Here is a 14,052-nt window from a genome sequence, read left to right on the forward strand (position 1 = left end):
CTTAAGCTCTTGGGGTTTTTTGTTCATTTGTTTTTTATAGTAAAAGTGTAACCATCTAATGAAACATATTGTTCAAGGGTTACAGCCAAAATTGATAGTAAGTTCAGCTTGAGAAATAGGACTCCTTTGAACATTGTGCATAGGTTAAGGTGTAAATTCACCTGTGATATTCTTCTGCTTTTTTATTACCTCATTACATTGTTAATGGATATTACTCTGTTTTAAATAATGGGATATTTTCCAAACCTAAATATTTATAATGTAAAAGTCTTGTTGAGTCATTCACTTCCGTGGTTGAATTGATGGGTGCATTTCAAGAATTCTTTTGGGAATAATAGAGGGTCAATTTATCCCTCTTTTAATATGTGTTTTCAATTTTCCAATCAATCTTACAGCCTGAAAATACTTTCCTGAAATTCTCCCCTCCCAAATACTAGACAGGTCCATGTCTACTTAGTGAGATTAGCCTTGTTAGTTACCTGGGCACTGAATCTCATACTTTCTAAGGCTTCTATATTGGTCTGCTAAACTGATATATTGGCTTTAGCAAGTACAAAATGGGCCACATATTTGTTGTTCTATTGTTAGCCAGAAGCCTAACTTAGTAATATATATTTAAAGCATTTATTGCAGAGGTGTCCATCCTTGGCAACTTTAAGACCTGTGAATGTCAACTCCCAGAATTTCCCAGCTGGCTATGCTAGGAGTTGAAGTTCACAAGTCTTAAAGTTGCCGTGGTTGTAGACCCCTGAATTATTATTTGTTTTGTGCTTTTTTTCCTTTTTGCCTCTTTCTGGAAAGAGGTTGAGTTTGATCTACTGAGTCCCCATTTTTTAGACTCAAAGGGTCCCTTTGAAGAAACTCTTGCTTATCTTCCATCTTATGTCTCTTCTCCTCTGAGGATAATAAAATAATCCTCTTAGAGTAGTTCTAATTATTTTTAACACAATATGAAAACGAACAAAAAAGAGAAAGTTGAATAGCTGTATTGTCAGTTATGTAGTAAAATTTAAAATTCTATACAGGTAGTCCTTCATCTGTGTCCATTCATTCAGTGACCATTCAAAGTTATGATGGTGCTGAACAAATGATGGTTGTGATTGATCCTCAGAGCATTTCTGACCTACTGCAGCACCCCATGATCACACACCCATTACAGAGGTAAACCTCCCTCATCTGCACATCCTCCTGCAGCCTTTGTGTGCTGTCAATCATTCTGCACCCTATCCAAGCTTTACAGACACCCTTGCACAGCCTCACAGTGGCCCTTGAGTCACTCCATCACCCTGAATACCTTCCCTGACCCATCCTATATTCTGAAGCACCTTCCCTCACCTGTTCTTCTCACACAACACTCAAGTCATCACACACTCACCTCAACCTTCACCATGCCTCATACCCCTGCGCACTAGCCCCACATATACTCTCCCCTGCCTATACACACAATTCACATTACACCTCCACACACTTTCCAAGAGTTACTGTGTCTCTCACACAGACCCTCACATCCTCCATGAATTTAACAGATTAAAAAGAACCTTGTAGGTCATCTAGTCCCAACCCCACTACCCAAGCAGGAGACCCTACACCATTTCTGACAGATGGCAGTCCAGTCTCTTCTTGAAAGCTTCCAATGATGAAGCTTCCACAACTTCTGAAGGCAAGGCATTCCATTGGTTGATTGCTAACACATTCCCTAACACATTCCTAACCCTTGTGCACTGTCCCTGGCCTTCATGTACTTGCCCTGAGCCATGCTTGTTGTGGCCTGCCAGCGGCCAGCAGAGCTGGCAGCAGATTTGGACTGTGAGGAGGTTGGGGAAGAACATGGGAGAGTCCTGGAGTCTAGGGAAAGCTCTGATGTGGGCTCTGTGTCGGAGGCAGAGAGAGGTGCCAGAGCTCTATGCCAGTCATCTGCTACCTTCAGAGTCAGACATCAGTGAGGCAGACGAACAGCTGGAGCCTGTTCCCAGTGTGCTCATGCGCAGAGTTGCCAGACGAAGGGAACAGTTAAAGAACAGGAATCGACTTAGGAGTAAGGCCACAGGTGGATGATGAATAGCTCCTCCCAGAGGAAATAAAAGAGGAGTGAAAGGGGAGTGGAGTTTGCAGGAGACAATTAGTTCACTTAATTGGCTCCTGACTCTCCGAGGCTCCTTGCCACGTTTTGCAGATATTGGCCTGGCAGCTCTCCAAGCCAGATAAAGTGTGACTATAAGTCCTCCCTTAAAAGACTTTGCTCATGTGAATTAGCAGAATTCACGGTAAATTAATAAAAGGGGTTTTTGTTGGGACAAGGAGTTTGCTTCATGCTCTTGGGAAGCCTAGGTCAGAACAATACTGTGGCTCTCAGGTACCCCCTTGCAGTTCTCCCCCACCTGTCCTTCACACTTACACGACCTCCCCAAGCCACATTGCATATCTAGCACACCCCCTTACAACCTCATACATTCTTCCCAACCCATTCTGCACCTTCACATGCCACACACATACACTTGCACCCTTACACATTTGCCTGATCCATGCCACAGTCTCAAGCACATTCCCAGATCCATGCTATACCTCCATGCACCTTTCCTGATCTGCGTGCCATTCACACACCCTCTCATATCATCACACCCTCTCCCCAAATGTCACCAAGCCTACCCTGCATCCCACCCCCACTGTTTAATCCCTCCCCCCCCCAAACTCACACAGCAGAAGTCACTCAAATGCCTGCTGGCCTGGGATTTGCAACTTCCTGCCAGCTTCTTCATCAATTGTGGTTGTAGGACCCCAGTAGAAAGGTGTCTCATCAAACAACTATGGGATTCAGTTTACAATGGTAATTGGAACTTCAGGGATAATTGTTGCTAAGCGATGTGGTCATGCTCTATGACCACATCACTTAGCAATGGAAAATCCAGTTCCAATTGTTGTCATAAGCCAAGAACTACCTGTATTCAGTATATTGAAGGAAGAAAAGTCACTATTTCATGGCCAACCTGATAGGCTTTCTAACATTGTTAATAGCTGTTGGGCTAAGAAATGGTTTCCTTGCAAAGAAGAAAGAAATATTTTCCCCTTTGTCCGCTCTACTTTTAAATATATGGATAGTATTACTATTACAGTAGGAAACTTAAGTATCAAATATAAGCTACAATTAAGGTTGCTTTTACTAATTGCTTTATTCATAAACAATGCAATTATGGGGTAATTGCTTTCTTTATTTCCAGGAAGAAAATCTGGAAAACAATTTACAGACTTTAGCTACTGATGTGGCTCCATTATATCAAAAACTTGCCCCTGATGCTTTCCACAACCAAGTAGGTTGATGAATATTTCATATTATCTATATATATAAAAATGGCTGCGCTTGTTTGTGTGTGTGTGTGTGTGTGTGTGTGTTGTGTGTGTTTGTTTTCCAGCATAACTCTGGAACACCTCGAGCAATTTCAATCAAATTTGGTACACAGATTACTTACACTCCGGAAACAAAAACTGTGGGGGTAAGAAACCCCTCACATCCCTCGGGGTGTGTTACGTCCTCGGACTTCCGACCTGGGCTGAGCCGAGTTTCGGTGATTGGTTCCAGCGCGCTGGGGGACAGGCGCGCTAAACATAGCTGCAGATTGGCTGGCCACCAATAGCGGTCTTAAAAATAGCCATCAGACGGCCTCTCTTTTTGTCTGTCGTAGTTCTATGTTAGTTTGCTAATAAACGGTCCAACTGCAACTTGGCGTCTGGTGTTACCTTGGTTTGCAAACAAAGCAGGGTGTGTGTTCTATTAAGATACAGCCTGTTGTGCCTTAAAATGGCTTCTACCATACTGCCTTAAAAATGGCTTCTACTGTACAGCGCTGTGGAGTTGCCATGGTAACAGCTTCACAGTACTCCACAAGGGGGTTCCCTCTGTAAGGGGGAAAATCCAACATTAGAAATTGCGGCGACATTCATAGAAGGAGGGTTGTGATAAATAAATACCCGGGCAGTGCCGGGTTATCAGCTAGTTATGTATAAATGCATTGATTGTAATGATGTTGACAACATGCTTTACTCTGTTTCTGAAATAAGACCCTGTTGCCTTGTTTTCTAAGGTGGAGAATGAGCATCTGGGTCCTGACTGTCGTCTTGGGAGCAAGAAAGGCCGGCCTTTCTCTGGTGTGACAGCTTGCATTGATTTCTGTGCCCACGCACACAAGGATACTCACAACATGCACAATGGAAGTACTGTGGTAAGTGAAATTTGGAAAATGACATGATTGTGCAATGATTGTACAATAAATTATTTTAAATAAACTTTCTTGGTTACTGAGGTTAAATATTGCTTGAGAGTTAGTTTTTGCAGTCTCGTACAAAATTCACTTCTAAATCTTTAGTTACAATGCCATAAGTTGTTGGAAATAATTTATCAGGGCAGAGATGTCAATCCCCTGAGCTTCAAGGCCAAAAAGTGCAGGGCACAAATATCGCTGAAACAAAAGGAATGGGTGGGTGGGAGAAAGAAGCAGCATCTGGATCAGAATTCGGTGGGAATAAAAAAGGAATTTCACTTTCATGTTGACAGAAGATAATCAACTATTTTACGGCTTCTTCCTAGCAGGCAGTAAACCTTCTTACCTAACTTATTGTATGGGTTCTTTAGGTCCTTAAGTTGGATACAGCTTAGTCAAGCTGTGCCAAGTCAAGTATCCAGGAAATTCCTCAAGGTCTTAGCAGTGAGCCTTGACGTTCAGCTCCCAGCCTTGAGCTGCAGGAATGTTGCCGGCTTCTCCGACTGGATGGTTAGCATTTGCTGATCAATCTGTTCCTTAGGGGGTCTCTCCCATCATTGTGGTCAAGACCTAAAATGCAGGCCGCAGTCATAGAACAAGAGTGAAACAGCCTCCAGTGGAAAATGTTAATGCAGGAATTAGGGGCAGGATACAGAGTCTTGAGGACTGTGGTAGGAACTTCCAGCCCTCTGTTATAAATGAGGGCATTAAAAAGAAATCTCTTTGAATGTTTGAATCTCTTGTCCTTCCCTGAGCTTTTGTGCAGCCTCGACTGAGCTGCTCTTCGTGAAATAAGCTACTTAGCAGCGCTGATGCGGTTGTCCTTGCAGGCTTGTGATTTGAAGAATGGAGGAATGTTGAGGAAGAAATGACACAGCCTTTTGTCTACCATTCTAGTCAATGACAGATTTGGCCTGGGATCAAGTCCCAGATGTCTTGCCTACTTCCCCTAAGCCCCCTTTGCATTTTCCTCTTAGACTCACTTCCTCTTTAAGGATTACGCTACTCCAGGCAGCACCAATGCCTTCTTAATTGCCGTTCATGGGGCAGAACTCAGGACTTGCAGCCCAGGAGGAGCTTGGGATGCACCAAATTCTTGTATTCGATACAGGGACTCCAGATTTGGTCCATTTGGTTTCCATTGGGCCACCAAACCAGTTTGATGCATTATTCTTTCATTTTTAAGAAGGGGAACTCTAATCCTTTGGCTTTTCAGATTTGCCATCACAGTTATTTGCTTTTGAGTTCAGCGGCATAAGGGAGCCCAGGCAAGACAAGGCTTATTGGACAGGTTAACTCTGACCATTTCCCCTGACAAATGTGTGTTTTTAGTCACACCATTCAGCAGGAAATCTTACATTAAATGGCCTTCGTTATCTGGGCTTCTGTAGGTGAGGAATTTTTCTTTCACAGTACAGGCTGGTTCAAGACAATGCAACCTTCCCCAGCTCTTCAGTTGTGTTAGATAGTGTACCCAGACTGCCACCCAGCACAGGATTTGGGGGATTTTAGTCCAGCATCTGAAGAGTGCCAAGTAAAGGATGACTGGCTTTTGGTGGTCCTGTTGAGGCACATTCCTTCTTTATGATCAAACCAATCCCTCTTTGTATTGTTTTCTAAAAGAACAGAACTCTGTTTCTCATTTCTTCAATTTAGGTTGAAGAAATGTTCTGCAAGAATTATCAAATATATTTTTCATGAGATCTTTATTGGATTGTACTCTTAATGTCAGGCTGCATAAATAATAACCATACTATATATAAATAATAAAGAAACTATATATAAATAGTTCTCAACTTGAAAGTACAATTGAGCCCCAAAATTTCTGTTGCTAATCAAGACAGTTTTTGTTTTGCCACGTTTTACGACTTTCCTTGCCACGCTTGTTAGGTGAATCACTGCAATTGTTAAGTTAGTAACATGGTTGTTAAGTGAATCTGGCTTCCCCATTGCTTTTGCTTCTCAGAAGATTGCAAAAGATGATTACATGACCCCAAGAGACTCCAATCCAGTGGTGGGCTGCTGCAGGGTCACATGGCTTTGGGCGAGCCCTTAGCTGTGATCGCTGGCTGGCTGCGCTATCCTTTTCATATTCCCTCTGCCCTCGCTGTGCAGCTGAGTTCCGCACTGCCCCTGCTTGTACGCACCAGAGCTGCCTGAGTTAATTAGCAGCATGTTTGACGCTCCATTTCAGTCCCAAAGGGCTGCGTGCGAGTGAAGTGAGGGCGCGTGCACGCTCACAACCAGCGAGCCCATTGTGAACATAAGTGCAGCCCACCTCTGCTGCAATCATTATAAATTCATGACAGTTGCCAAGCATCCAAATTTTGATCACTTGACCAATGGGATGCTGCAGCAATCATAAGTTTAAAAAATGGTCACAAGTCACTTTTTTCAGTGCTGGTCACTAAACAAATGACTGTAAGACGAGGACCTTCTCTGGGTAGGTTTAGTTATGTTTTATATGTAACATACATAAAATCATTACAAGGAAGATGAAATAGATTGTCTTTGCAACCTTTTAGCTTAAACATTCACTTATAGTTTTCACTGAAGTTGATTAAGTGTGTTTGTGTATTTCTGTGTATATGTATGTATTAATAGTTGCTTATTTCCCTTTCTGGCAAGGTTTGTACTTTAACAAAAGAAGACAACCGTATAGTAGGTGTGATACCAAATGATGAGCAACTTCATGTATTGCCTCTTTACAAAATATCACAAACAGATGAATTTGGCACAGAAGAAGGGCTGGAAGCCAAGATTAAAACTGGGGCAATCCAGGTGCTAACTGCTTTCCCCCGCGAAGTGAGGATGTTAGCTGAGCCACGTAGGGCAACCAAGAAAAAACCAGATGCAAAAAAGCAAAGTTTAGCTGAAAAAAAGCATTCTGCTGCTGTAAGGGGAAAAAATGGATTGCCAGAAAATACTAAGAGAGCATCACAAAGTTCAGGTAGGTACAACAGAGCTTCAAATAATAGCTGATAGTGATAGATATGAGTATGTTATAGAACAGGGGTGTCAAACTTGATTTCGTTGAGGACCGCATCAGGGTTGTGTTTGACCTTGGGTGGGCCAGGGTGGACATGGCCAGCGAACGTCACTCATGTTGGGGCGCATGTGGTTGCCTGAGTGTTCTGCCAGTGAAAATGGGCTCCTAGGCTCCGTTTTCGGCTACGACTGTCTCCTGCAATCCTCTGCCAGTGAAAACGGAGCTTGGAGGGCCACGAGCTCCGTTTTCACTGGCAGAGGCATCATGGGCCGGTCCTTCGCTGTTTGCAGGGCAGCCCTGTGGGTCAGATCTAAGCACCCCGCGGGGGGGGGGGGCTGGATCTGGTCCCCCGGCCTTGAGTTTGGCACCGTTATAGACATTCACATTTGTGTGTCTAAAATGCAAAGTATAAAAATTGAACAAAGTAAAATACTGAAAGCAAAAGCATTTCAGTACTATATATACACAGGTAGTCCTGGAAATATGACCACAATTGTCCCAAAAAAGGCAATAGTTAAGTCAGTTTTGCCCCATTTTATGATCTTTTTTGCCACAGATGTGAAGCAAATCACTACAGTTGTTAAGTGAATCGTGTCATTAAAGAGTGCAAGAGTGCTGTTATAACTTTGAACAGTCACCAACTGAACTGTTATTAAGTCGATGATTACCTGTACTTAGTTGAGGACTATCGGTATTATACCTAGTATAAAAGTATGTTTGGTTTAAATACGTGATGGCAAAGCCCTACAGCCAGGGGTGAGATTCTACCGGTTTGCTCCGACGAGCAAGTGGGCCCGCCCACCTGCCCCTGTGCTTTACTTACCTATATCTTCTCAGCTGAGTCGCACAGCAGAGAGGATTGCCACGCCTCAGTTGTTTTCCTCCACAGCAGTAATGCAGAAGGAAAAATGCATGAGCGAAGTAAGCGAGCAGGTGCATGAAGCCCGCAATCACCAAACCAGTTGTTAAACCGGTAGGATCTCACCTCTACCTACAGCTGCTGATACCTCTGTACAGTGTGCAAGCTGTTGTTATTTAAGTTTTAAGCATCTTCATTTTCATGAAAAGAATTTCTAACTTGGAAAAAAATATAACTTGGAAATGTGAGGGAAAATGTGTTGCCAAACTGCAACGTGTCTGCATTGAGGAGGAATTAAAATGAGTTTAAAATGGGTTTAATTAAAATGGATTAACGTGAATGTATTTATCAAACATCTGGGGGGGGGGGACAGAATTTTATATTTGAAACCAGTTTATTTATTTTTTTCTCCTTAGGGACCAAAATAAATATAGTGCAACCTGAGACAAAAATGGAGACAGCTGAATACTTTCCAAGCATAAAACCTAATTTAGGGATTGCTACCGATTGCTCCCCATTGAAGCAACGTTCTCCATCTTCTCCTTTAAAACTGGATAGTTTATCCTCTTGCTCTCCATTAAGTGGTAGTCTAATGCCAGTAACTAATAGCCAAGAAGATGTTTCTACTCCCTACGGGTATTTACAATGCAGTAGTAATAAACCTCACGTGACATCCAAAGGTAACAATAACTTTGACATGTCCACTCGTGATTATACTGGAATTGTGATGGATGAGAAGAGAAATGGTGTGCCTCTGCTTCTTCAAGACCTGACTATGTCCAGGTCACCAGACAACAGAGAGAATCTGCCCCTGACCGCTGAACACAAACTAGTTAACAAGCAAAATTGTGAAGTTAACTTAAAGTCCTCTTCTGTGTCCCAGGTAGCTAGCTCTTGTGAATCAATGTTGCAACTGGGCACCCCAGAAGATGTCTCTAGCAATGGTTCTTCCCAAGAGCACCCCATGCAAAAGAGTGGATTACGGCAAAGCCCAAGTTGTGTAGAAAACGGATCCAGCGGCCAGCTCTTAAAGCACACAGATTCTGAAGAAAAAGCAGAAGAAATGTGGTCTGACAGCGAGCATAACTTTTTGGACAATGACATTGGTGGGGTAGCTGTAGCACCATCCCATGGTTCCATCTTAATTGAATGTGCACGGCGCGAACTTCATGCCACCACGCCTCTTAAAAAGCCCAACAGGAACCATCCCACACGGATCTCTCTAGTCTTTTACCAACACAAAAACTTAAATGAGCCAAAACATGGGATAGCCCTGTGGGAGGCCAAAATGGCAGAGAGAGCAAAAGAGAAGGAAGCTAGAAAATCAGGAACTGAAGCCACCGGTCTGCCAGCCACTGACAAGAATGCAAATCAGACCAATGCAACCCAAGAGATTTTCTACAAAGAAAATGAATTCAACCAAATTCCATCTCGCAGAGCATTAACAGTAACTCATGATAATATTCTAACGGTGTCTACTTATGCCCTCACACAAGTTGCAGGGCCCTACAACCATTGGGCATAAGCTCTTATAGCAACAACACAACTTTTGCCTTGGAGCAGTGTTACACAATCCTAAAGGTGCTGTTAAAGAACAAAGTCTCATATGGTTTACTCTTTGTTCATCTCAACCATTTTGAAGGCTGAGGTAAAAATTATTTTGTTTTTAAACTGTGACTTTATATATTTTAACATCTGGTGATTCTCAAGTGTGTGTGTATATATATATGTGTGTGTGTATGTGTGTGTGTGCATGTGTATTCACATGCATGCACGTGCACGCATGCACACATCTTTTAAGAAAATTTGGCTAGATTATTAACTGATTGAATTACTTGGTTTATTACCTTTTTGGAATTTATACTTTGGTGCTTTGAATCGTCTGTTTATTATAAATAGACTTTTCATAAAGATTTTAACTGATTTCATCTTTTATTATGTAAAATCAAGTTAGACAGTATTAGCTATACACAGCTCTTGGTGCTTAATCATATTGAACAGTTAAAAATAAGCTGATTTTATTTCTTCATGGTGCCATTGCTCTTACAGCTTCCAATCACTTGCTGTGAATCCCAGCTTAAGGAGAAAGAACCAATGATGATTTATTTGTATATAGATTTTTTTCATGTATGTATAGTTTGTGCATGTGTGTATGATCCACATGCATTCACATGCAAACAAATATCACTAGTAATGATTGGAGGTTATAAATGTAAATACATATAAATATATATATTTAAAAGCACTTTCTATTTTTAAAGTTAACTTGAAATAGTATAAGGATCACATTTGTCTAAGGTTTGTGCATTCTCTACCAAGGAATTTATTTTTTCTTACTATATAAAGTTCCATATTGCTACATCAATTCATAGATATTGAAAATACTTGGGTTTTAGAATCTTCCCTTCTCTTTTTTTCCATTGCTTTTGTTTCTAAATAAAAAGGGTAATAAAGTCCAGAAAATTCATTATTTGCAAATATAAATTAAGTTGTTTATCTATACTTGTATTTCTAGGGTCTTTTTTTAAAAAAGAGTTTATAATTTGAGCAATAAGGGCAAATGTTATCTCATAGGGGGCATTCCAAGTTTTATGGGACAATACAATTGGGCCTCATCCAGGGATATCGTTCCATAGATCTTGAAGTTACCCAACTTGGAAAGATTTTTTCTAGGGCCTCAATGCATAAATTGCAATGCCTTGTTAACATGTTGGATTTTAAGAGCTCTGCCCTATCAGCAGTGTAGGATACATCTGAATTTATTATGCATCCAAAATGTTCTTGAGTGGGGAGCTGCCCATCAACCTGGTTTAGGCAGGTTTACTTGAAGCTCAATCCCATTGTGTTCAGTGGGCTTTCTGCCAGGTAAATAAACATCTGATTATTATTATCAGTTTTCTCCTCTCCTTCACCGCTGAATAAGACACACTGAGATATCCAAGTGATCAATTCCACAAAACATGCATAGTTCCCCATCCCACTTGATATCTCCAGCCAGGAAATAAGGTCTGTAATGGGTAGCGGTCTGTGTTGGAGACCCATCCAGAATATAGTGTCTGACTTCTTGGTGGCAAAATAACCATGTAACAACACGCCATTTCCTCTTTGCATCATACTCTTTTCTGAATGGTAACCCATGCAGCATTACAGGCTCAGAGAGTTTGCCATTTTTTTCCAACCTGGGAACACTATTCAATGTTCCAGCTTGCACTTCATGTACCAGAGTTTGTTAGTTGAACTACTAAGTGCAAAGGCTGGATTGATCAAATCAACTTTGTGTTTCAGTCAAGAACCAGGGAAGGCAACTGCCAAGGTATAGTAAGTCTAAATGGGGATTTGACTAAAGGGATTGAGTTGTGCAAGGCAGAGTTCCATTTTGTAGACAGAACGTAACTAGATTGAAATTCCCAGTTCAATGCTAGAGACAGAATGATGTCTTCCAGCAGACCTGAAAACTGCCAACTAGCTGAACAGATATAACCACGGCTGGGTTTTCCCCAACATCTTGCTACCGCTTCTCATTTCTTAGCACCTTTCATTTGGAATGGCCACATCCTTTGTTAATGGAAGCAGCATTAAATGATCCAATATCATAGAGCTTTTAATATTAAATCCCAAAAATCTTAAATGTGATACAACAGGATATGTGTGGTGTAAATTACTTTTCTCAGTTTCGATGAGAAGCAGAACTATTAAAATACAGCTCAGGACTTCTGTCAACTAGAATCAGGAGAATTTGGTATATTTGGAATGAAAAAAAAGGGAAGAAGAAATTACCATAAGTAACAAGATTATAATTTTAGACAACTGGATGCCAGGGATTTTATCAGTCTTAATTAATTCCATGCCATGGTCTGAATTACATAACATTATTGAAGCTAAACCAGTGAGTTTGACCAATCCCAATTTGAGTAGGGCTGAGTGTGGATGTGAACCAGACCTTGATTCCAAATAATAAATTAATTAAATCACCTAGCATCCATTTGTCCTAATGACAGCATCTTAATTTTAAACATTATGAGACTATCTCAGGCTTTTCTTTTTTTGTGGTGATTTGAATTGGCCAGCTGCTATCATATTATGAGCCTTTCTGAGTAAACACACCCTTTAGTTTATACACAAGAATGAAGCTATTTACTAATAATCCAATTTAATCAGGGCAGTCATATGAGGTTAACTCTTGATTTTACATCCCTCTCTCCTATTCCTGCTCCATGATGTACATAAGTGCCACCAGAATAACCAGAAATAAAATATTTGTGATAACATACTTGATAATATCTTATAGTGGTGCTGTAACAAATTTCTAGATCTGCTTTTTAATAAAATCTAGACATGCTGCTTTTATTATTAGATGTCTACCCTTCTGTGTTTAATCTGAAAATATAATTCAGGAAAATGAAAAATAGTTGATTTATATAGTTTGTCCCAGCTTTCTCCAAAGAATTTGCTGAATGGCGATCTATTGGAGTGGAAGTAAAAAATATATTAAAGGCATTAGGTTGGGGAAAATTGGTTTATTCTTTGTCACCTCTGATTCTGAAGTTCAGAATGTGGAATTTATTCCAGTTACTCACATAGTCCATTTGTGTAATACTAGATATCCACACTGGTCAAAGGCTTCAAGACATCCATCATCCACAACACTCACATGGTAGTAGATCTTCTCAACTTCATCCATGCAAACAAGCATATTACATATAACATTTTTATCTAGCAGAACAAATACATTTTAGGCAAAGTGAAGACAAAACAGCATGTTTGAATGCTGCTTGATGTCTGTCCCTTCTCCATTTCTCATTTAATAGGTGATTAATGCAATTATTGATGATGCTGATCATGTTAAATGATATGTATGTATGTCAGGCAAGACTGGTGCTAGATATCTTCATGTTTCCTGGTGCATTTCCACTTTTGACAGCTGAATACATACACAGACAAATTTCATCTTGCAGACACTGTAGATATTAGAGAAATTTTCCTAAGTTACTGAGTATTAAGATGTAGAGATGTTCTACTAAAATCAGGAGTGTGCAATCCAGCCAATTTCACTGACTTTGGTGAGGGCTGAGAAAGTTCAACCTGTTATGATTTATAATTGTACAAAGAGGTACCCTCCGAATATCATCAAACATGGATTTCAAACTTAATTTTAGATCAGATCTTCATACTTAGTCACAATATCACTAGCAATCTTTATGCAACAGCTTATTGAACAACTGGAGTCATAACATTTTAGAAAAGTATATAAAGAGAAAAACAACCCAATCTTTATATTTTTTAAAACAAACTTTGTAAAAAAAAACAAAACCCATATGCTGCATTTTTCTTAGTTCAAAGATTATGATTAGTTCAAATAGAGACTATGTAACAATTGTAAATAATAAAAGTCAATATTATATCATTTTCTACCAGCAGTTTACTGCTTCTTGGATATATACATTAATTGGTATGGTAATTTTGTGTGCCTTAGCTTTACATTTTAAGAATTGCATATTTTTTGTGAACCTGAAATTTATTAAACATAATAGCTGTCATTACAATACGTAGGGTGAAATCATCCAGCAACTCATCTGTATAGTTTTTTCTAATTTAATCATGCTTTCTAGTAATTCTGAGGGGGGGATCCTGGGGATAATATTTCACAGTGTATGTGGAAAACATCTACACTTCATCCTAGTTTTGCTCAACCCGTCTGTCAGTTATAATTTCTAGTATGCTTTTTAGTTTGCCAATCTGTTTATGCTTATAATAAGTCCCATTGAACATAATGTGTTGATTTCTAAATGAATGTATGTAGGACGGTATTGTTACCACTTGACATTTATGGGGATACACTACTAATAAACTGTTTAGGATTAAATTCCTTTTGATTCCTTTTATATAAATATTACAGCAGAAAATTCAGATTGTGGCAATAGTGGAAAAATAACTGACTCAAATTATGAAGA

The 14,052-nt window shown here is 40.1% G+C and overlaps 1 protein-coding gene across 2 annotated transcripts in view; it reads left to right on the forward strand.

Moving 5' to 3' along the window:
* TET1 (tet methylcytosine dioxygenase 1) overlaps positions 1 to 14,052 on the forward strand; it is a 103,400-nt gene that overhangs the window by 82,489 nt on the left and 6,859 nt on the right. For both annotated transcript variants that reach the window (XM_087702231.1, XM_087702230.1), the window contains 4 exons: positions 3,216 to 3,305; positions 4,077 to 4,214; positions 6,882 to 7,203; positions 8,518 to 9,749. In XM_087702231.1, coding sequence (XP_087558357.1) covers positions 3,216 to 3,305; positions 4,077 to 4,214; positions 6,882 to 7,203; positions 8,518 to 9,626 — 1,659 coding nt within the window. In that variant the 3' untranslated portion in view covers positions 9,627 to 9,749. The remainder of the gene's footprint in view (positions 1 to 3,215; positions 3,306 to 4,076; positions 4,215 to 6,881; positions 7,204 to 8,517; positions 9,750 to 14,052) is intronic.

Source organism: Thamnophis sirtalis, unplaced genomic scaffold (genome assembly GCF_051295495.1).
Source record: "Thamnophis sirtalis isolate CommonGarterSnake01/CBP01778 unplaced genomic scaffold, rThaSir2_p1.2 scaffold_15, whole genome shotgun sequence".
NCBI classification, from domain to species: domain Eukaryota; kingdom Metazoa; phylum Chordata; class Lepidosauria; order Squamata; family Natricidae; genus Thamnophis; species Thamnophis sirtalis.